At 49.4% G+C, this 23,401-nt stretch overlaps 1 protein-coding gene across 7 annotated transcripts in view; it reads left to right on the forward strand.

The window, feature by feature from the left end:
• Positions 1–365: 365 nt before the first annotated feature.
• The window catches only part of NSMF (NMDA receptor synaptonuclear signaling and neuronal migration factor), a 52,887-nt gene continuing 29,851 nt past the window's right edge, over positions 366–23,401 (forward strand). For 4 of the 7 annotated variants that reach the window (XM_087753100.1, XM_087753102.1, XM_087753101.1 and 1 more), the window contains exons 1-3: positions 366–593; positions 10,156–10,217; positions 21,585–22,064. In XM_087753100.1, coding sequence (XP_087609226.1) covers positions 487–593; positions 10,156–10,217; positions 21,585–22,064 — 649 coding nt within the window. In that variant the 5' untranslated portion in view covers positions 366–486. The remainder of the gene's footprint in view (positions 594–10,155; positions 10,218–21,584; positions 22,065–23,401) is intronic. The other 3 variants (XM_087753105.1, XM_087753106.1, XM_087753104.1) reach the window with 2 other exon arrangements.

The raw sequence follows: 23,401 nt of genomic DNA on the forward strand, positions 1-23,401 counted from the left end.
GCCTGCCCTCGCCACCGGCGGGACCTTCGCCTCAGGTGCGGGCGCGAACCGGGGAGGGCAGGACCGCGGCGAACGCGGGGCTCCCAGGGCTGCGCCGCGGGGGCGGGGGACAACCGCCCTTCCCCGGGGTCGCCGGGCCGAGGCAGCCGCCTCCCGCGGCCCCTCAGGCGGGGCCGGCGCCCCGCTCCCCACCGGCCCGCCATGATGTCAGCCGTGAGGAGGCGGGGGCGGAGGAGGGAGCCGCCGGCCAAATATAGCGGCGCTTCCTGGGCGGCGGGCCGCGCCCGGGCCCTCCCTCCTGCCGCAGTCAATGAGGAGGCAGCGGCCGCGGCGGAGCGCCGCACTCGCCGGGGGCAGCGCGGCGGGGCGGGGAGGGGCGGGGGGTGCCGCGGCATGGCGGGGCGCTGAGGGAGCGCGGCAGCGAGGGGCGGCGGCGCGCCCCGGCACCCGGCCCCGCCGCGGCATGGGCAGCCGCGGGGTCGTGCGATGAGCGCTCCCCCGGCGGTTCCCCCCTGCGCGAATATGGGCACAGCCGTGTCCAAAAGGAAGACGCTGAGGAACGAGGCCATGTCGTCGGTGGCGGCCAAAGTGAGGTGGGTGCTGGGGGAGCGGGCCCCGCCGGCGGCGCCTCAGGGAGCCCCGCGGCGCCTCAGGGAGCCCCGCGGCGCCGGGGACCCTGCCCGCCCCCGGCCGCCTTGGGGGCCGAGCTGGGGGGAAGGCCCCGAGCCCCTCCGGACGAGCCAAGGCGGCCGGCTGCGGGGCGCGACCCCGGGTCTCGGCCCCCAGGGCCGGCGCGGCAGCCGTGCGGGGCCGTCGGGGCAGGGTGCGCTGCCCCCGGGGCTCGGGAGCGGCTCCCCGGGGTGGGAGAGCTGGGAGGGACCCCGGCGCGCCCCCCAAAAAGCAGCCACCCGCTCGCAGCTGGCTGGTGACCGTGGGCGACTGCGCTCCCCCGCGCACAGCGGACCCTCAGCCTCGAGAGAGGTGATTTGTCTCCAAAGGTGTCCCCGCTTCTTGCTGGCGGCCCGGCTAACATCATCTGCAGGTTTTATTTGTTAGGTTGGCAAGGAGCAGGTCAGAAGTGGATTTGTCAGGGCTGGATCTTTCTAATCTTTGGGAATTGGAAGCGTGGTCAGTTTGCTCGGTGGTTTCTCAGCCGCTGAGATGCCGTCTGCACGTCCGAGGGCAAAGGCAGCAGCTTTCTTCAAGGGGTCTTGCTCCTTTGGATGGAAAACCTATTGCATGAAAACCTGGACCTGCCACACCTGCCCTCTCCGGCAGTGTCCCAAGCCACTGCACTGACCAGTTAAAAGATTTGGGTTCTATATCGTGCCTGTTATGTTTTTATATTTTGTCTCACAGTGTAGAATTTCACTTACTGTCTGGTCCCAGTGCTTTTTAGTATCAAACATGGGAGATCCTAGCCAATGTATACGTTGCTTGATTGTACTTAAGTTTAAAAAGCTATCGCAGATGAGCTTTGCCACAGTGCCCTTTACCCAGAAGGATGGAAACGACCCTTCTCCCACGCTGCAGCGCAAGTGTCACGGCAATCACCGGTGACTGTTTGGGGGCATTGGCGCAGCTTTTCAGCTGCTCCTACAGCACAGCTGTGCAAAGGGGTAGGTCTGTCGGTGTCTCTGCTACATCTAGACTAGCTCTTTGCTGCTGGAAAAAAGAGGAAGAAATAAACTTTGAAGCTGCGTTATATAACGCCTCCTTTGTGTTAGACAAAATTGCATTAGAATAACCGGGAGTCATGTGTAGGACTCGATCCGTGCTGCTGAGAGATCTCAGTCACCTCTCTGTGACTGTAACTCAGCATTACGGCACCTCTGCTGGGCTGGGAGGAAAGATAGTCTTATGGCTTGAAGTGAAGAGATCCAGAGATGTCTGTATATTGCTCTCTGTTTGCATTGTAAAGAAATCTATCCTTCAAAGTCTGGAGTGCCTCTGGAGAACCTGGAACTTTTCCCCACGTTATGATGCACCCTGTCCATAACCAGTAACGAAAACGTGAGCGCTTTCAACGGCATTCAAAGATCTGGAAGTGGGATTGTTTTCAGCAGATGTCAGCCAGGTGGATATACAGAAATGAGACAAAATGCACCATAACTGTTGTAGTGGGGTTCTGGGTGTAGGATTAGGCAGCCAGTCACACAAACATGTTTGGTGATGGGTAGGATTTCAAATGGCAGTGTGGGTGTTTGAGAGCGACTAATGCATTTTGAACGCAACGGCCTTTTAGCCCACACCAGGATGGTCAGATGCTACTCAAGTAGTATCAACTCTGTAGAGTCCAGGCGTCTCTGGGATTCTGGTTTGCTGCACACCTGCTGTAAGTACTGACAAGTTGCTGCTGCTGTTATGTGGGAGCTCTGAGGTCTCCCTTGGTGGTGTGAATTGCGGTGGTTTGACCAGAAAAGTTAGCTGAGTGGACTCGGGCTGGGGAATGTAAAGTCCTTGAGGAGGGTCTGGTCATGCAGACCATGGCACAAGGCAGCTGCTCTTATGTGTCTCCCTGTTCATGCCCTGCTCTAGAAATGTCTAACTGAAAAAGCCTTTTGGGAGGGCAGAGAACTTGTTGAGGAGCTCCCTGCATTGCCTCTTTGCTGGTGGGGACAAGTGCTGCCAGTGTGCCTCCATCCTGCCACCCCAGGCACGTCTCAGTCCCTGCCTCGTGACGGCTCTGCCACCCTCAGAATTCCTACAGTGGTGATGACCCACCTGCTGGAAGGTTTCCTCTGGACTTCCCGGAGCACATCGCACACGGTTTCTCTGTGCTCCTCCTCCATATATCCCCCGTGTCCTTATATCTTCTTTATGTATGTCGAGGAGGCTCTGCAAGACAGTAGATAAGGCTACAAAGGTAGACTCTTCTGTCCTTCCCAAGAGGGTTGGGGACTTGGATCACCTGTATGGGTAGCACTGCTGCAACCATCTGGTCCCCTGTGGTTTTGTGTAGGCAGCTGTGGGATCCTGTTCTCATGCTGCAGGAGGAGATGCCCTGGGATTGTTTCTCTGCACCTCCTGAGCTCTGTCCTGTTCATGTTTCTTCTGACTTCTCTTTTTGAGAGAAAAATCATCTCCTGAAATTAGCTGCAAGTCCAAGTGGCTGCTGATGTATATTTATTATGCGTGGCTGGAGTGTGTGTGTGTGCATTTGACTGTCTTACTGAGTAGGGAACATCATTTGTTTGCTGTTGTGAGTAATGTAATCTAAGCAGAAGGTGCAAGCTCCCTGGATCCTTAAATTAAAATCTCTGCAGAGCAACTCAGGGGAGTCTCCTGTCCCAGGAGAATTAATTAAGCTCCATGTGTACTAGGTCTTTTAAGTAGCTTCTTACAAAATAATGGCATAGTTGCTCTGTGCTAGCATTGATGAGAGCATCTGCGGTGCTGCCAACTTTGGTCTCTGTAGTCCTGTCCTCTCCTGGGTGAGTTGCAGCAAACCGTGCACCGATTCTGTGTACGGCACCCGGAAAGTGACTGTGGCTTAGTGCTGTTGCTTTGATCAGATCTGAAGTGCATGTGTGTGAGATCTCGCTGTCGTACTGTGTTTTCCTTCCCGTGTGTGCTTTTTTTGCCTTGCAGCTCCTGGGGCACAAGTGCTGAAGGCAGGGATGACGCAGTTGTCCTTGAGTCATGACCTTGGTGCTGCCCCTCCACCGACAGCTCCCAGGCTGCTGCGGTTTGGGCTTGTGCAGGTTCTCTTCAGGGTCCTGGCCTGCCTGGTGTCTGACACACGCTCCTTGGCTTCCTCAGCACACTTTCAAGGGCATAGATGAACCAAAGCCTTTAGAAATGAGCCTACAGAACAATACTGGCACCCCAAATGTGGCGGTAAAGTAAGACTTTTCCTGCAGCTCTGCTTTGTATTACTCTGGCCCACAGCTTTTCTTTGGGAGTGTGTGATAGTGCAAACAAACAGACATGAGACTTTTTCTGGGTGTCCAGAACCATCTCTCCTTGATACAGTTAGCACAAGAAATATTTGAGTCAAGCGTGTGGTTCATCTTACCCAATTTCAGGACTTTGGCATCTAGTCCAGGATACCCCACAGAGAGATAAGAATGTGGTCTCACTCCTCTTTACTGACTGCAGAGCGGGTTTAAACAAGGCCACAAAGTGTTAGTTGCTGCGAAAGGGTAAATCTTGCACTGACAAAATGCCGAGGTATTTGAATGTGCTCCTTATCCCAGGTTTCTTACTGCGTGAGCAATTTAGGTTTGGATTGGGGTTCTTCATGGAGTCTAGATTCCTTTTTTCCACTTGTGAGTCTTCCTGTGAGTGGCAGGAACTCTCTCATGCTTTGATTACCTTGCTGTTTTAACTTCTTCCTGCTCTGTCCTCTCTGCTCTTGTCCAAGCTTTGTGACTATAAATTCCTCCAGGACTATGGGTTCTTTGACTTTAAGATCCATTGCTGACATCCAATTTCCTTTTCTTGAGAGTGAGAATTTAAAATTTTAAAATTTAAAATTAAAATTTTCCAGCTACCATCTCCCTACATAGATATTTCAGAAAACTAATTTTTCTCAGGGTATTGTTACTATTAGGTTTAAACAACGTAGGTGTCAACAGTCTTTAATGACTGAGCTGTTAACTGTGGATATGCTGGCAGTGTTCCCCTCTCTGCTTAGTGACAAGAGCAGGATTGCTGCCGTAGGAGGACGTAGGTCCTGATGATGCAGGAGGTCTCTTCTCTCCTGTTTTCCTGAGATGCAGCACTGTCAGATGCTGTCACAACAGATTCCTGCTGCAACTCCTCTGGGCATTACTTCTGAAGGAACGCGAGAAGGTGGTGGGTGTTCTTTATTTTTCCATGTAATACTCCTGAATAGTCCAGGTTTTGCTTAGCTTGCTGCTGTGCTCTAAATGGAGTTATCTCAGGTCTTCCGTGTCTCTCTTGAGTGTTTCAATACACGTTTCTCCACTCAGTTCAGTGTCAGTTTGGTGGATTGCGTAAATTTGTGTGCATCAGTTTCTCATAGCTGCTAGTATGTATCAATCATAGAATCATTAAGGTTGGAAAAGACCTCTGAGATCATTGAGTCCAACTGTTAACCCAGCACTGCCAAGGCCACCACTAAACCATGTCCCTCAGCACCACATCTCCCCGGCTTTTAAATACCCCCAGGGGTGGGGACTCAGCCCCTGCCCTGGGCAGCCTGGGCCAGGGCCTGACAGCCCTTTCGGGGAAGAAGTTTTTCCTAATATCCAACCTAAACCTGCCCTGGCGCAGCTTGAGGCCGTTCCCTCTCGTCCCATCGCTTGTTCCTGGGGAGAAGAGACCGACCCCCCTGGCTCCAGCCTCCTTTCAGGCAGTTGCAGAGAGCGATGAGGGCTCCCCTCAGCCTCCTCTTCTCCAGGCTGAGCCCCCCCAGCTCCCCCAGCCGCTCCTCCCCAGCCTTGGGCTCCAGCCCCTGCCCCAGCCTCGCTGCCCTGCTCTGGCCACGCTCCAGCCCCTCCATGGCCTTCGTGGGGTGAGGGGCCCAACGCTGAACACAGGATTCGAGGTGCAGCCTCACCAGTGCCCAGTCCAGGGGGACGATCCCTGCCCGGGTCCTGCTGGCCACACTATTCCTGATACAAGCCAGGATGCCATTGGCCCTCTTGGCCACCTCGGCACACTGCTGGCTCATGTTCAGCCAGATGTCGACCAACACCCCCACGTCCTTTTCCTCCGGGCAGCTCCCAGCCACTCCTCCCCAAGCCTGTAGCGTTGCCTGGGGTTGTTGTGACCCAAGTGCAGGACCTGGGAGGACCTGGAAGATCAAGTCCCCTTTTATCCTCTTGATTTGATTATTTCAGAGACATGAAGGCTATTCCATGCTCATCACGTTGTAATTGAGATCTTTGTTATTTGGCAGCTTTCTTCTTTCTAGCAAATGTATGTCTAGACCGTCTATGCTTCTTCGCAAAGTCTCAGTCAGTTTCTCTTCCAGACCCGAGTCCAGCTTTGACATCTAATGCACAGTGAGTACTGAAAAGTGCCCTCAGAAGGGCAGCTGCCTCTGCTGCCTGTGTTGTGCTACCCCATCCCATCCTCCGCACTCTTGAAGTCATTCTGATGGAGAAGAAGCTGGAGAAGATGGTGGTGGTTTCTCTGAGGCAATGGCAGTCTTGTCTTTCCTGGTTAGACTCAGTCGTGCAGCGTACCAAGGCTATGGTCCCTGGTTGATGTCCTTTTGTTAAATCAAGCTGTGCTGACTGTGTAACATGCAGGTCTGATCTGCTACTAAGATGAAAACCTCTCTCTAGATGAGTCAGGGCTAAACTTGTCATGTCATCAGCTGATTACCTCTCAGTACTACCTGCTCATTTGTATGCAGCTTTTGCAGCGTCATACACTCAGGGTTATAGCTCGTTGGCCTGTGTATCTGTAAGGCCCCTTGTACTTCATCTCATTTATGTGAAACAAGTTTCCTTTTTTATCTCTTGCTGGTTAAATTATCGTGAGGTGTCTCTGCTCTGAGCCCAGTTGAAGGGTTTTCTGTCCAATGCCATCAGAAGTCTTGATGGGAGTTGAACTACCTTGGCTGTGATAGTGGAGGCAAAACTGAGCTGAGAGAAAAGTACGATTGTGTGACTTCTATCAATACAGTGTGTTGGTAAAAGAAATAGAAAAGAATGGGGTGAATAGAGCAGCTACCATCTGTTTGAATTTTGCTCTGACTTTATTTCGATCAAGTCCGTGGGTAGCCAAGGAGAGGGGGTAAATGGCACGTTAACGAAGCGGGCAGATGCTGGTAAACTGTGGTGACTGTGAGCACAGTGAGGGCAGCGAAGGAACACAAAAGGCTTGGCAAAGGGAGATGAGGCATAAGGAGCTAGCGTGGCCAGCAGAGTCCCCTTGGCGAAGGGCACATGCAGACATCTGTGGGAGATCAGCTGAGGCACAGCCAAGGAGAAGCCGGTGGCACTTGCGAAGCAGGAATGTAGAAGGGAACCACTGAGATAATAGGCAAAAAAATTAGTCTGAAGTTTGCAGTGTAATTGCCTGGAAAACCCCCGTCACACATTGTACTGTGCAGGCGTCGTTGCCTTATTAGCTGTCGCTAGAAAACTGTGATCAAGCGTCCGCATTTGTCTGCTCTTAGCTTGGCCTGCAGTGTCCGAGAGCAGCGGGAGTGGAACGGTAGTGACAGAACTGCAGGTTCAGCCTGGGCCGGGCAGCAACGTTTTTGAGCGGCTCTGTGCTCCTTGATTGTGCTTCTGACCTGCGAGGAGACGTCTGAGTATCGCCTGTTCTCTGGGAGCTCTGGCACTTGGGATTTTACCCTCCTACCTCATCTGCTTGAGGAAGGAGGAGAGTGAGGTTAGAGTCACTGCAGCACCTTTAAACTCGGGTTCTTATTCTGAGTGATGCTATTTTCACCGTGGAACAAGGTGGGATGGAGTGTGGCAGTGCTTCTCACTGGCTCCATGTTAGCCATTTGCAGTTTGGGTCTTAGGAAGTGCTTGGTACTAATTTTTTGCGCCTGTGGTTTGCAAGCTAAGGGTGAAGTGTTGGTTCGGATTTTAAGGCAGACAGATCAGCTTCGGGCATTGGCAGAGAGTTGAATGGAGAGAATGACAGATGGGCTAACATGCTCTTGGAGCTTTTGAACTAGTTACAGACTAGATTTTATTGTCATATTTCAGCATTTTTTTGTGTAAATCACCATGTTCTCTCATTGATAATTTACCTGACAACTTGCTCGTTATTTTTTCTACATGGAATGACTGCTGATGCACAAGAGATGCTTCAAAGTCTTTCCCGAGGGTGTAGGTGCCTTGTTTGTGAATGGTGGTGATGATGCCTTGCAAGGACAGACCTTTCCATGGGAAACCTTGGAGTCCCAGAAGTCTTGGTGGAAGAGATCTTGGAAGTCTCGAGCCCAGCCGTCCGCTCAAAGCGGGGCTGTTGCCAGTGCTACGTGAGATCAGCTGTGGCTTTGGCTGAGCCTTAACTACCTCTAAGAGGGAGTGCAGGAGTGGCTCAGCAGTGCTCTTGCAGCTGCATAGCCTGATGCTAGAATCATAGAATCATTTAGGTTGGAAAAGACCCTTGAGATCATCCAACTGTAAACCCAGCACTGCCAAGCCCACCACTAAACCATGTCCCTAAGCTCCACATCTACACGTCTTTTAAATACCTCCAGGGATGGGGACTCAGTCGCTTCCCTGAAGTTGCCACGCTCCAGCTCCCAACTTTACATGTGTGTGTTGCCCTAGGACCAAGTCCTCCTTTTTGCCCAGACAGAAAGGTAGTGGGTGCAAGGAACATCCATGAGGTGCTTGTCCTCCTGAATGGGGGAACCATGATGGTCATCCATTTCTTCTTTATAGTGGGGATTGTGTGCTAATTACACAGCTCCCCCAAGCGACAGAGCCTCTGCGTGACCATCTCTGGGGGTGCTTAGGCATTGAGGAAGACAGTCTGGGCAACTGCCACCCCGGGCTGGTATCTAAAGGTACAGCCTGGTACTAGACAGGCAAGAACCTGGAAACAGAAAAGTTTCAGCACTCTATGTTAGCCTGTAATGACGCAGAAGGTTAAACCTCGCTTCTTGCACAGCTCCGGCTGTGCTGCTCCAAAGCATTTTGCATTTGGCTGTGCTGAAATTTAGTCCCAGGGAGATTAAATTACTCTTTCTTCATCGTTCATATCGATCCCCTGTTGCTGGCTGTGGATGACAAATGGACTTCCCACTCCTTCCAGCTCTAGTCGCTCCGGGAGGTATATTGTAGCTTTGTTAATATTTTCCCTTTTGGGAGGAGGTGTGTAAAACCAGTAGGGGAAAATCCTGGCTGCACAGCTTGGGATATGCTGGTGTATCGGCTAGCAAAGCAGAAGGTTGTTTTGGAGGTCAAAGCCATTTTCCACCTAGATGATTAATGGCTGTTCTGAACGTGGCCTTTTGTGGCAGCTTGAACTGGAGAGGGATGATCTGAGGTTGAGCACCTCTGAAGGAAGAGGACAGTGGATGTGATGCTTTGGTATGGAGAGTCTTCCCTGTTGCAGCAAGTCTTCATCTCCTCCCCCAGGAGATGCTGGTGCGCTTGAAGGCTGAGAGTGCTTGGCTGCTGGGTTTTGTTGGCTCGGCTTGCCAAGGAGGTGGGTGGCTGTTCCATCTCACTGTTTGCAAGCCTCCACCCTGGACTGCCCATTGGCAAATATCAGCTTGATTGTGGTGCTGCAGACCTTGGAGAGATTGTTCTACAAGCCTGGGGAAAATGGATGGCTGGGGAAAAGCTGGTATTAGCTCTCTTCGGTCACAGGTCTGTCGAGTACAGGAGAACAAGCACAGCAGCAGGATGTTACAAGTGTCCTGGCAATAGGAGACTGGAGATTGTATTTACTGTATTCCAGGGAATGCATGCCTTGACCAAGGATTCCTTTCCTGTGTGGGTTGGAAGCAGAAAGCTTTTCCGTGGTTGGAATATTCATGGGCTTGCTCTCTTATGTAGGCCTTGATGTGTGATAAGGGTTGAGCTCATGCTGCCTGGTTGATTCTTAATATATTTCAGTAAAATCTCAGTCATCCATGGGACCTGAATCCATCAGACAACCAGGAACTGCTTTTGTGGGCTGTTGTGGGGCTCTCTCAAATAAGGTTGTCCAGTAACCCAAATACTGACATAGTTGGTGTTTGAGAATTTAGGGTTAAGGTAGGTGGAATGGGTAATAGCATTAACATCTAAGCTGTGATAGCTCACAGATAGGGGCATTCAGAAGCAGAGTAGAAGGCTGGGGTGATGGCTGGGACTGGGGTGGAGATGCCTTCTTCCCTGGGCTGCCAGAAGGGGTTTAACTCAGGGTGGTTAGAGACAGTGATCCAGTTCCTGTGTGCGTCACAGAAACAAGGCCGAGTTTAATGCAGGCGCCTTTCAATTTTTTTCAGTTTTAACAGAGAAGCTAAAGACTAAAATAGTCCTGGGCTTGTAGTCGAACTCACTTTTCCCTTTGGCCAGGGGAAAACTGAGGTGTGTTAAGCAGGAAGCCCCCACTGCTATTGCAGCATGTTTAAATTGGTGTCACCTGAAGACGAGGGAAAGGCAGCTGCAGGGAAACAGCAGTATATTGAACTGTTCCTTCTTTCCTTGGCCTTTAACCATTACCCATCTCTTTCTTTCTCTCCTTTGCTGCCTTCTGTGATGCTTGGATATGCAGAGCGGCAAGGGCTTTTGGAGAATATCTTTCACAAAACCATCCCGAAGGTAGAAACGGCTCAGGTAAGAGAACTGACATACCTTGTTTATATCTGTGCGTGCATGCACCGATTTATTAATAGGCCTTAGAATAAAAGTGCATTTATTTATCATATGAAGGGTTAGGTGAGATCTCGGCAGCAGAGAGGCAGGAGGAGTTGCCCTCTGGGTCTGTGAAGCCCTTGAGGAGAAGAGGCAGTTTGGGGACTCAAGGGCTGGGTGGGCTGTGCGGACAAGGTCAGTGTTAGTGGACAAGTGCCCTGTCATAAAGTCACCCCTAGAGCTGATGTCTGTGGAAGAAGTTTCAGCTGGGAGGTGAAAGACTGCACTGCACAAGGCTTCTGCACTGGTTTGTTACTCCCAGGTCTTGCTTTCACTGGGGAATAAAAAAAAGGTGAGTTATAGTGTGTTAACTGACGTGCTTAGTGTATGTGCAGCAACCTGTCTTTGCTGGCAAAGGTAACCTCTGGATTTATTCCCAGGGTTTGCTTCAACAGGGGTTAAAATGAGATTTGCCTTGTCTAGTTGAGGACACCAGCATGTGCTAGCTAATATGTTAGTTTTTTAGACACAGATATTGTCCCTGTCAGCTTATGACGAGTTCTGCTTGATGGGCAAGAGAGCACAAGAGAAACTCACTTGACTTCTAACAGGGCTGTGTCTTCTCTGTGAGGAAAGAAAACATTGTGCGGACAATACATTGGCTACAAAACCTGTAGAAGATCCTGTGGAATCCACAGAAAATCAGTGTGAACAAGCAGCAGGTTGTCCTGTAGCGTTGAACTGTTTTGCAGGGGATAGTTATTAAATAGAATGTAATGTAGAGTGATGTTATCATTCTTTGTAAACTCCAAGTGTGTGTGTTTAAACCTTTACAGGCAGGAAATGCCTCTTGCTAAAAGACCAAGCCTAATCACACTGGTCTTAGACAGACAGCTGAATGAGTCCCTGCCTTTCTTCTTGGATCTGTTCTAATGACCTTCAAGTTGTCCTTGGCTGAATTGTGCTAACTTTGTGAATGGAAGGGCTTTAAAACAATCTACTGCTGTTCTCGTTGTTTTTTTTTTCAGGCGTGAGAAACGCCAGTGACACATTAGTTACAATATTTTGTCTAAGAACATGGTGCTAGGAAGGGAAGGGTAGAAAAAGGCTGGGGTTTAATGCAGCTGAGATGAAGCGTCTGTGAGGCAGAGAGAAGGAAGGGGTTGGACAGACAGTGCAGAGACAGGCCAGGCAGGTCTGAGGAGGCTTCCCAGAATGGCGAAACATCCTTTATCATGGCCATTTTTGTAGCCGCTTCTGTCAGCGGGCGTCTTTGCTGGTCCTTTTCTGCAGTCCCCAACCCCAGTTTCCAGCAGGGAGAAGCGTTGTCTCCTGCTCACTTTGTAGTGCCCTCATAGTGCGTGTGGGGTCCCATTCAGGCCAGAGAGAGAATCCCTGGTGGAGATGAGGGGAAATGGCGGATCTGTTCAGGTGCCTGAGACCTGGGGAGCCCTGGTCAAAGCCAAGGAGTAGGAGCCTCTCTGATGCGCACTTACAGAGCTGTTGTTTTACTCAGCCTTATGGGTGCTCCTACTTGCTCGTTCCTCTCTCTGGCTGTAGGTAAGGAGAACACAGAAACGGAGCTGATGTGACTCTTGGATAATGAGCCACTGTCAGGCTCCCCAGACCAGCACTTAAGCCCTCTCTGTGCTTGTAACATATCCGTAAGCTTTCCAGGGAAGCCTTCTCATACCCACTGCCCCCTTAGGGTATCAGGCTTGAGATTGTATTTGAATTCAAGCAAATTTAGTTGCCACAGATAAGAATCAAGCAGTGAGAGGTACATATGGATATACCACAATTCTTATGGGATCCTTACATATTGACTTGGAAATAAATAAAGTTCCCTAGAAATTACTCTAAATGTTTATAGAAGAGGGGAAAAAAAGAATCATCATTTTTTAAGTCATCTTTTGCAATTCTGCAGTGTATAATTTAACACAGTCTGTAACATTTTGTTATAAATAACCATGGTAGGAAGGTTGCTATCCTATAAAAATGTTGAGAGTAGAAAATTTGGCTCCCTTTTGTTCGTCCCAGTAGTCCAATAACAGAGAAGTCAACTCCTTCCTTCCTGCAGAAATTCTGTATATCTCGGTATTGCTTTTGCAAGGTTCTGAACTTCACCTTAGGCTCAGCAGAGTGCTTAAGGTGGATGATTAGCTTTCATCCAGTGACTCCAGTGAAACAAAGGTAGGGCCTCTTCTGCATAAGTTGAAGATGTAGCACATATATAGAAGTACCTGAATCTGCTCCAACTCTTCAGCTTGGCTGAAGAGAGCAGGGAGAGGCAGTGTTATGGCTGTACAAGCCCACCAGTATCCTGTAGTTAAATTCCTACTTGCATGTGATGGTGGCTTAGGTCCAAAAAGCTCAGCACCCTGAAGAATTGAGTCCTCGGTGCATGTGTGGCTCTGTTCATAGCACTCTGGGCTTTGACCATGAGTGTTTTTTCCTGGTGGGATAGGCCTGCTTTCCGCTGTAGTAACCCCAGCTGTACATGTGGATGCTCCCTGCACTGCCAGCAGACTGCAGCTGGGATTAAGGCTCTAGCCTAAATGTGAGTGGAAGGAGGCAGGCCTTGACTTCAGTAGTTTATAGTCCAGAAAAAAAAAAAGTTTAAGAAAGCTTTAAAGTCATTGATGAATGCAGTGAGGAAAAAGGGCTGTGGTCTTTGAGCAGCAGGAAGGTGGCAGAGCCATCAGTGGGACAGTAGAGGCCTAGATGGAGGAGGGAATGGCAGGATGCTCCTCTTCTGAGGATCCAGGAGCTAGAACCTTCCTGTCTCCCTGCAGAGGACAATCCTCATGCAGAAAATGAGGTGGGTGTGAATCTTTGGGATGTCAGTTCTTTGCTGCTTTACCTGCTAATTCACCTCCTTGGCGGAAGGGTGGAGCTCTGTAGCTCCCCAGGCAGACACAGGACACCCACCATCTGGATGGAGATGCCGAGTGTGCAGAGACTGCCCCAACTTACTCAATTTCTGCTGCTCTTGCTCTCTGAAGATCGTCCATTTTGGTTTGACTTTTTTTATCTTTAAAGTCCCTTGACTCGGAGGACAGGAGGTGGTATAACGGCTTTTGCACCCCACCTCTTGCTTCACATTCCACAACTGATCAAAGAGCTTATTCTTTGGTGGTAACTTTTACACCCCAGAATCTATTTCTGGTGGCTTCTCTGGAGCGCTTGTGTGTACGTGTGTGGCAGAATGGCTTTGAGATACTGGGGAGTGGTAATGAAGAACTACAGAGGGATTGTATATCAGCAGGATGGGCCAGCTGCCACGTCCGAGCATTTTGATGAGAGGTGAGTTATTTGCAAGGCTTTGTTTACCTTCTGTTTTCAATAAAATTGCAGTCTGTCCGTGCTCTGCTTCCTTCACTAGGGCAGTGGGTACATCAGCAGGAGATAAAGAGGATTGCAGGGTACTGCAGGGTGTACATGTAGTGAGAAAAAGGTGAGGGAGAGTGTATGTTACTGGTTACAACTTCTGATTCTTCTTGATGTGAGGCCTGAGAACTTCATGGCTCAGAAATATTGTGTGACTATCCCTATGCAACTCTTCGATGTTGTATTCTGGAGGGGGTTCTTCCAGGTGACTGGGGAGGTACGTTTACCTCTTCTCCCCTGTTGCTTGGCTGAGAGTGCACTGACCCTGTTCTGTGAGGTTACAGCAGGGATAATGGCAATACAGATTTGTCTTCTCTTTGCTTCCCTTTTGGAACAGGGAAGGTGCCTGGTGATGGGGTATGAGTTGCTGGCAGAGGATGAAGGGATTGTCCCCTTGGGATCACTCAGATTTTTTTCTCCTGATCTTCAAGATGTTGTGAGGCATTAGAAAAAAGGGAGGGTTGGGCTCTGCTGCAGCTGGCAGGACGCAGATCTGTTAAGGGAGCTGGTGCTGAGGTGGTAATGCATCTCTTGCTCTCTTACTGCCTCTGTTCATTGCTGGCTTATTCATTTCAGGCTGAAGATCTGGGAAGGCTCCCAAGAAGAGCACTCTCCCATGTTCAGCGTTCATCCTGACTGCAAGGCTGTTGCCAGAGCCCTTGCCGACTCTTGTGGCTTTCTGGTACCTTCCAAAGACTTTTTGTCCTGTCTGTGGCATGGCTTTAGTGTAGGAGTGGGTGTCCCTTGGGACAGACCTAGAAGAACGACAGGGAAAAGTATTGAAATGTTGTGAAAGGGAAGTGCAAAAAGGCTGCAGAGAGTAAAACATAGAAGAAATAATCACTTGGAGTCTCGCCAGAGCTCGTGGGATAAGGAGTTTTGGACATTCCCAGAGTCCCCTTCTCCCAGCTTAGGTGTCAGAGACCCCACACTGAGATACTGCTTTAGATTTCTTTACCTCCATATACTGGAACTGTGAGAGGAAGAAGATACGCAGGGCATGGGGCAGTGAAATGAAAAATGACAGCAAGTGGAGCATTTGAGAAACTTCCTCCTTTCTGGGGGAGCAGTGATGCATCCCGGTGAGATGGGATTCGGACACAAGGATCCTTTGCTGAGGAAAGGAAGGGGTTATGCTGGGTTTTTTCCTGATACTTCTATATCAGGCAATTTCTATTTTGCTCGGTTAGGTTATTTGGCGGGCAGCTACTGCTGCTGCTGGAGTGCTGGGGCTGTCGCTGCAGGATGCAGCGCTGGTGTGCCTGCGGCAGGCTGGCTGCTCTGGGCAAGCTGCGCGTCAAAGGCTCTGGAAGCAAGAGAGAGGGAAAGATCCCAGCAAGTGTAATGTGTGCTTGGTGCTGCAAAGATGATGGGCCTTGGGCCAACACTGCCTAGCAGGTCTTGACCCAAATTCGCTGTGGTTATTGCAGAAACAGCATGGCTACTCTGACTGGTTTGCATCAGCACAAACTAAAGGGGATAGTTACCTGAAACTGGAAGAAGATTCTTTTTAAGCTCAAAAGAAGTCCTCTTCGCTTCTTTCCTTTGTTCTTGAATGATGTTTCAGCCATCAGTGAAAATACTGAGCGTGTAAGAAGAGGGCACCTGTGAGCTTCCTCAAGCCAAATGGCAATGGGTGGTGGTGGCAGGAGAAAAATGCATTTGCTGAGGCTACTGTGCCACGTGCAGACTGCACTGAAGCAACCGCTTCTGTTTGCACCTGGGGCTTCTGCTGCTTCGGAATAGAGGGTGTGAGTCCATGTGGAGGGCAGCAGCCGTGCAACAGAGGAGGTTCCTGACACTGCCAGGATCTGACATGGGGCTTGAGAAACTCCAGCATGAGGCTTTGCAGGTGCTTCAGTCCAAGTAAGTGACCTGCGAGCCGTGTTTTTTATGAAGCCATGAAGTAAGGCTGCAGCTATACAACGCTCTAAGAGGGACCTTCAGTTTGCCGATGTTCAGGCTGTGGAGCTGCCAGTGGAGCCTGATTCAGAGTAAGCACCAAGTCTGCCTTTTTCCCTAGAGGATGCTTCCCTGTCCCCAGGATGGACCCCAGCAGCACATCTGGCCCAGCTCTCTCAGGGTATCCCTGTGCTGACGTGATGTGGCTGGCCTTGAGCAATGGAGGTGGCCTTGCTAGAAAGAGCCCATGCTCCGGAGGGATTTGTAGGCAGCCTGAGTTCAGGGCAGAGCAGGGATGTGAAATCTCATCTCTCAGGGTTTCAGGCTGCATCCAGGATAAGCTGGCACAGGTATGGTGTGGGTGTATCCTAAAACTTGCCATGGAATATGTTGTTTGCTTATAAAGTGAATAAAAACATAGGTCACAGTGTTACCATGGAAATGCTAAGGCCGGTGGTGGAGCTGCCATTTGCCCCCTTGGGTCGTGTCTCACAGTAACAATTTCATCTATTCACATTAATGTTACAGGCCAGACTAAAAGGTTACTCATCTATGAGGCACAATGTCAACAGCATCTTCAGTTTGTTTGTTTTCTAGGCCCATTTCAGCGTGGAGGACTAATTGGAACCATTTTGTCGTAGTTAAGTGACCTTCTGTTTTCTCAGAGCAGCTCCTTTACTGAAGCAGCCCTTGCCTTTTCTCTGTGGCTTTGCAGAGAAGCGTGTGATGTTCCTTCCTCAGGAGCGGTAGGATCACGATGCCCGATAAAGTCATGGTGGGGCTGGCTTGGTCAAGATTCGGGTAATCCCATAGCGGACATTGTGCATGACATTCGTTCACTTGACTCTGAAGCTACTGCATGGCTGAAATGCTGCTGTGACCTTTTTTTTTTTTAATTGCTGTATCTCCATTTTTATCTCCCTGCCTCATGCTTCAATATTTTGAAGGAATTTCTTGGGTTTTACCGTGCTTATTTCTTGACTGCGTTTCAACCCTGCAGACCAGCGAGGTCGGCTGCCACCCTGTCTCTGGAGGCGGGAGGCCTGTGCTGGCAGGGTCACGTTGTGGTACGTTAGCGCTGGGAAGGACAGAGCTGATGTGGTAGGGAGCTTTGCATTATGGTTCTGATGCACGTTCAGAGAGGCAGCAGAGGAGAACAGGACCTGACAGCCTCTTAGCACACCTGGGGGGCAGTGGCAGGCATACTGGACGTCTCAGAACTGATATTGCAAGAGAAACTCTCAGCTGTGCTGTTTGGAAGGATGTTACCATTTTTGCAATGCCCTGGGCTCTGGCCAGAGCACCGGTCTGCCCTCCTCCTTGAGGGTATTGCCCGGACTCCTACTGGTGTAAAATAAAAAAGCATTAACTTCATTCCTGCTACTACGAACAACCCTGCAAGTCCACATACTGTAAACCTAAAATCTTTCCATTCATATTCAATGGCTGAGACAGTTCTTTCATTTAAAGTTGGTACCCTGAACGTCAGGTCCAGAGAGGTCCAGCTGAGGTGGAGCAGGGAGGAGAGAACTATGTCTCTGAAATTTATTTTTCTGAGATGACAGATGTTTTTTTAATAGGGTTTATCTAGATTCCTCTTTGCCACTTGGCTTCTGATGCTGGAGCTGAGGTTTTAAATCTAAGGTGCTTTAATCATCAGTTTGGCTGCTAAATACAGTAATAAATTTGGGACTTTTTTTTAAGCTTCTGTCTATGCCTTGTGGCTATATTCTGCCTTGATTTATAAACTTCTCATCCCATGGGATTACAAGGCAGTCTGCATCAGATAAGAGTTTGGCTTGGTGAGTTCCTCCAGTGTTGTGAATGGGCATCAGTCAGCTGAGGCTTATCCCAGCACGTTACCTCCTCTCGAGAAATGTTGTGACAGCGAAAGAAAATGGGAAGGTCCTTTCACGGTTAGTTACCTCAGTCTCAGCAAGTGCTCAAGTTAGAGTTACTGGATGAGAAAGGATGTATTGTAAGTATCTAATAGTAATAAATGCCTAATTATCAGGAACTACATGTACCGAGAATGTGGATTCTTTCTTTCCCAAGATACTGCAAATTAACTAGTACAGATTATCATTGCTGCGGTCATGTCTTTGTGATACGCGTGCCCTAACGACTGTGTTGGGTAGTGCTGCGTGAAAGGTGAAGAAAGAAGTATCAGAGAGGAGCAAGTGAAGCCAATGAGATGTGTTCAGGTAAATAACAAGGGGGGTGGGAAGGGGATTGGCCCTCGGGACGGGACTGCCAGCCCCCAGGCTCTGGACAGGCTGTTAGACTTAGCCCAGGTAGACAGGGGAGTGATGAAAATAGGATTCGGATGTTTCTGTTACCAATAGACACAAGATCTACAGATCAAGCATGTTGGTCCTCTTCCCTTCATCTTGCTGTTAAGTATCTCGGGCACAATAAATCCATGTAGACCACAGATCTAGATGAAAAGAAATCCATTTGAGGAACCTGATTTGTCTGCTCCAAGATAGCTTTGCAGCTGTGTGAGACAAAGGTGTTGCCGATGAAAGAAGGTGGGAGAGCAGAGTTGTTACCAGGTCAGCCTCATCGCGGTGGCTGGAGAGGAGGGCACTGTGCCAGGCTTCCCGCGTCACGCTGTCCTGGGCTGGCGTGGCAGTTTGATGGAGCAGCTGGTTGTGGGAGAGGTGGCAAGAGCAATGTGAAAATGAAATGAAACGGAGCAGCAGTAAGCAGGCAGAGGGTGTTAACAGCAGCCTGCTTCAGCTGACTCTTAGAAGGCAATTCCAGTTATTGCTGAAGTCCCCTGTTACTTACTGTTTCTGGGTTCTCTTCACTGAACATCCCTGTGGCTCAGATTTAATTCAGCATTGATTTCTGGACCAGCTTGACTTCTTTCCTAGCAGAAGCAAACTATTAACCTAAAATGCCATAGTGGAAGCAGGTGCAGTGCTTTGGCGCTTGAATCCAGTTCATTACAAGCACAGACAAGGGAACCGGTTACTGGTAACGTCTCCGGGCTGCTGGTGTATGTGGACGTGCGTGTGTGTGGATGCTAGTGCAGACTTGCTCCCTGAATTGGTGCAGGTTCGTTTTTAGAAGCCAGTAATTCATTATGATGGATGTTTGGATCTCTTTTCCTTCCATAGTAATTTTTTCTGTAGATAAACTCTTTATTAACTAGAAGTCTTGAATAAAGCTTCACATTCCCTTTGCATACGAAGTTGCTTCTCCAGTGTGTAGTTACTGAAGGTGCTAAATTGAATGAAAGGAAATAATTGTCCAATTGTTTGACAAGGAGAAGCATATTGGTGTGGTGGCAGGCCTTTGTAGTGCAGACCATGAAAACTCCTAGATAAGTACAAGTGAAAAGACCTTAAGTAAGGGACGAGGTAGGAAGAAAGAATTATCCTTGCATTTTGCACACTAGATCAGACAGGTAGTTTATGTCAAATATATCCAGTCAAGAATTGTAACCCTGCCACGATTTCAGTAAAAAATTGACTCTTACTTGAAACCAGTCATGTCCCACTTACACGTCTGTAAATTTTAGGGCTGAACAGACCTCAATGCTTATAAAACAGAGACTGGAATTGGTCTCTCTGCACTTGTGATCATCAGCATTTTCAGACATACTATACTTCAGGCACTTCATTTTTCCATTTACCCACAGATAGCGGAGTTCGGAAATTCTTGGCTCTCTGAATTGCGGTGCTGTCAGTGCATGGGCAAAGGTGCACAATCCTGTGAGTTTGCTCTCGTGAGGCTGTACCTCTTCCACAGAAGTATTCATTTCAGGAGGAACAGGGCAGCTGTCAGCCACTATTTTGTGTTGTCTTAAGAAATCTGTAGCGTCACTGTGCCCACACAGATTAGTAAGTTTGACAAGTTGAGAGGAGTACTTAGAACTGGCCTTTGTTTTTAATTTAAAAAATGGTGTGCTTGGCGCTATTAGCCAGCAGATCTTGGCAGATCTTGGAGTCATTTGGTGGTGTTTTCCCAAGACATGCCCACTCTAGAGCACAGTTAGTCTTGGAACTGGAGAGAGTCTGAGTCGCTGTAGAACAAATGTGGTGGCCTGCTGCCTCCTGAGGGGTGACAAGTGGCTGGAGAGACTCTGGGGCCTGTGAACACCTTCTGCGCTGGTTGGTCCGTGGCATCGTATCCTGCAGCTGGTAGGACTCGGGGGACAAGCTGTTGAATGCCAGCTGGTGGAGCAGCTTCTCCCGCTTGAATGGCTTGCAGTTGTTCTGGTGATGGCCCTTGTAGTCCATCAGGCTCTCCTTCTGGAGGGAGGTGCAGATGTCCATGCTGTGTCTGTGCAGGAGACCATGGGTGAAATAGACCACTACCTGCCTTTCGTTTTTACTGGGACAATATCGGTGAGCTGCATGACTCCTCACTACACCTAGGCATGCGTTTTGGACTTCATGTGAAGTCTGGAAAGACGGCATCAGCTGTAGGTTCAAGAGGCATAGCTCGCTCTTTAGGACTCCTCCAGGCTCCTTCTCCTGGTCAGCTCAAGGAGTCGTCCAGCTGCCAGCTACAGTATTTGGAGTCTGTGAGGTCCCACTAGGAGACAAGCGAAAAGAACCTGACTTGTGTCAGCCTGAACGGTCCTGACAGTTGCTGCTTGAGCCGAGTGGCCAGAGGCGTATTTACCTCCTAGTGGTGCTGGGGAAAGTTGTATCTCAAGGAGAAAAATGAGATAAGGGTGACACACTGTACCAGTACCAGCTAAATTGAGTTCAGTCTCGGCTGCAAACAGAGCAGGGGCAGAGGCACTTGTCAATGTCAGCACAATCCAGGATGGGCTTCAGATTCAAAAGCTGAAAGTGTACGTCCTCAGCTTGGGAAGGCTCTTTTCTGAGGGGCACAAGAGCACTTCATGGGAGGCAGAATGTGGCAGCAGAGAAAGGTCCGTGTTGCATACACACACATCAGACTTGTCCTGAGAGAGGTCTCTTCCTCCTTCATCTCTTCATGGCCAGCTACAAGGTTGCCAGGCCTCAGATTGTTGCCGAGTTCTTCCAGGCCATGGCTCAGCAGCTAAAGGAAAGATGTTCATTAAATAGCTAGTGAAGTAAAGGCTTGGGTTTGCTTTCTGCGTCTGTTTAAAGTGCTGCTGTCTGTGCTGGACACTAACAATTTTATTTTTTCTGGGGTAGTAGTCACATGAATAATGCATTCCCTGCTGAGCCTTTTTAACAGTCCTCTAGCTGCTTCCCATCTGAAGGGAAGTGTAAGAGGTAATTAACAGCCACTTGAAAAAAGGATTAGCAGGTGGGTGGGAGCTACTGTTGGGTTCATGCATGGAATTGCCATGGAAATGCTGAGATTTCCTGGCACTTCATCCAGTGTGTGGGCTCCAAAGATAGTTGCACTCATGGGCCTCTCTCCTTTCGATCTTCCTACCCTACAAAGGGAGCGGCTGCATTTTCCTTCAGGACGGCTTCCGCAGGCTGTGCTGTCGCCATCTGCACACCCAATGAGGCCTGCTAACCAGGGGTGCTGCAGAGACCGGGACGCTGCGTTGCAGCTGTCGGCTGAAATGTTTTTGCATTTCTTTCATGTCAAACCAACTGGCAGAAAATCAGGGGGGAAAAAAACAAACCCTGGTGGTTTGCCCCTTAGTTCTAAAAAATAATAACTTCAAAACACTCAGAGTTTGTCACTTCTTAGAGAAGTTGGTGCTGGTCCTTGTCCTGCAAACTTTCACCAGCTCAACAGCCCTTGCGTGGCTAAACCCGCTGAAGCAGACAGGACTGTGCAGCTGAAAAAGGGTTGTTTGGCACTTAAGCATTTTCAGGCTGTGCATTGAGACCTGCATTTGCTTCTAGCCTTGTTTGGTGGCTACACATGCTTAAAATATTGGGCGTATTTGTGAGAAATGTCTCTCACTTCAGTACCAGCTGTGGAGGTTTAGAAGGCTATGGGCACGCGTTCATCTGAAAAGGTTCCTGGGGGAGCCTACCACATCTCTCTCCCCCTTCCCCTTTCTGCAGCAGTAGCAAAGAGCCTCCTGAATTTGTTGGTGTCTAGGGTGCTTTGGTTTTAAGGAAAGTGTGCCATTTGTTTCAGATCACCTGTTAGCAGACTCCTACCTTGGACAGGAGGACTCCCCTGAGATGCAGCAGGCGGCACAGAACAAGCGCAGGCTCTCCGTCATCTCAGACGGAAAGTTTGAGAGGAGCTTTTCCGAGGAGCAGGCAGAGAAGATGCCAAGCGAGGGACCGAAGCCACGAGTCTACACGATCTCCGGCGAGAGGCCGATGCTGTCGGACCACGAGAATGAAAGTATGGAACTGGTGGTGATGAAAGGGGCTGCCCAAGAGGAATGCCACCACGGCCACCAAGTGCACAGTGCTGGCGGCTCTCACGGCGTTAGCAGGCATTGCAAGGGCTGGCCAGGCAGCCGGCAGGGCTCCAAGGAGTGCCCAAACTGCACCCGGCTGGCTGCCCCTTCCCAGCATTCCTTTGACCTGGAGCAGCATCAATCCAGTGAGACTGGGTGGCACAGAAAAAGGCTGGAGAGGATGTATAGTGTCGATCGAGTGTCTGGTAAGTAAGGGTGAGTGCTGGGTGCTGGAAGGACACAAAGGGACTCGTCGACGCAGGGGTGAGGGGTGACACCCATCTCGTCCCAGCATGGAGGTTTCGTTGCCATGTGCCTCGAGTTGGGCCCTGTAGTGTTTCCCCTTCGGCACCTTGCTGGTGCCTTGCACCAGCATTCGCGGAAAGGGATTGTCAAAGGAGGAGTTTGAAATAAGCTGAGCTCAGTTTGACGCCAGCTCATCCAAGCTCCGCTGTCTCTCCTTCTAGCTTGTAAGCAGCAGGTGACCTGGGTGGTTTTCACGACAGCTTCATGTAGCTTAGTGAGGGTGATCTCTGTGGCTCCCCTTCTGTTGAAGGAAGAGCAAGAGAGGAGGGGCTGTGTCAAAGCACCTACATTTATGCTCATCCAGAAGGCAGTTTGGAGCAGGACCCTCTCTCCTCTGCCTCATTCTGGGGCTGAGGCACGTGAAATCTTTGTGACCGTGCCAGGGTGCTCAGCGGGAGCCTCAGCTCAGCTCAGGTACAGTGTTCTGTACTTTGGTGTCCCCAAAATGCTGGTCTGCGTGGCTGGAAGCAGTTCAGCAGGGTCCCTCATGTAGTGCTACCTCATGGCCTTTCCATAAATACTAGCAAATAACGCAATATTGGACTTTCTTCCCCACTTGCTATCCATTTGCTCAATGTTGTCAGGGAATAGGGCTTATAATTAATCAATTACATTAAAAAAATCCCCGATCATCTTTGAAAACTTAACCATTAATCAAATATATGTCACAATCTATGTGCTTTGAATTATAAGCTAGTACACAGTCCATCTTTGCCTGTCAGCTCTGTACGTGGCTGGCAAAGTCTGACCCAATTTGTCTGATTTTTTTTTTTTTTTTTTTTTTTTTTTAAACACACATCAAGGCTTTTAGAGCAGATTGTCCAGCCAGGAAAGGTCACGGTTTTCTCCTTGAAAACAAATTGAGTATAAGGACTGTGGAGATCAAACTGTACATCTTTCCTGGGTTCATAGTTTTCTAGTAAATATCATAGTGATATTTACTGCAGGTAAAATCACTGAAGGTTTCAGTTCTGGACCATATTTTCATGCCTAGATGCTTGAAATTCTGTGACTAAATGAATACGTGGCCTAATACTGAAGAATAATAATAAAAAAAGAACTGATTATCAAATGTGCAGAACACCTACAGTCCCACTGACTCCTGTGCATAGTTTTTAAGCATTGTTCCTCTGTTCCCTGTGATCTTTGGGCTTCACATCAGACACTACATCTGCAAGTTTAGAGTCTATTATTTTTATTGCTCAAATGCAAGAAAAGGAGTGAGAAGAGTTTTCCT

The sequence above is a fragment of the Nipponia nippon genome, unplaced genomic scaffold, assembly GCF_047370975.1.
Source record: "Nipponia nippon isolate SJK-2023a ecotype South Korea unplaced genomic scaffold, ASM4737097v1 scaffold_16, whole genome shotgun sequence".
In the NCBI taxonomy this organism is placed as follows: domain Eukaryota; kingdom Metazoa; phylum Chordata; class Aves; order Pelecaniformes; family Threskiornithidae; genus Nipponia; species Nipponia nippon.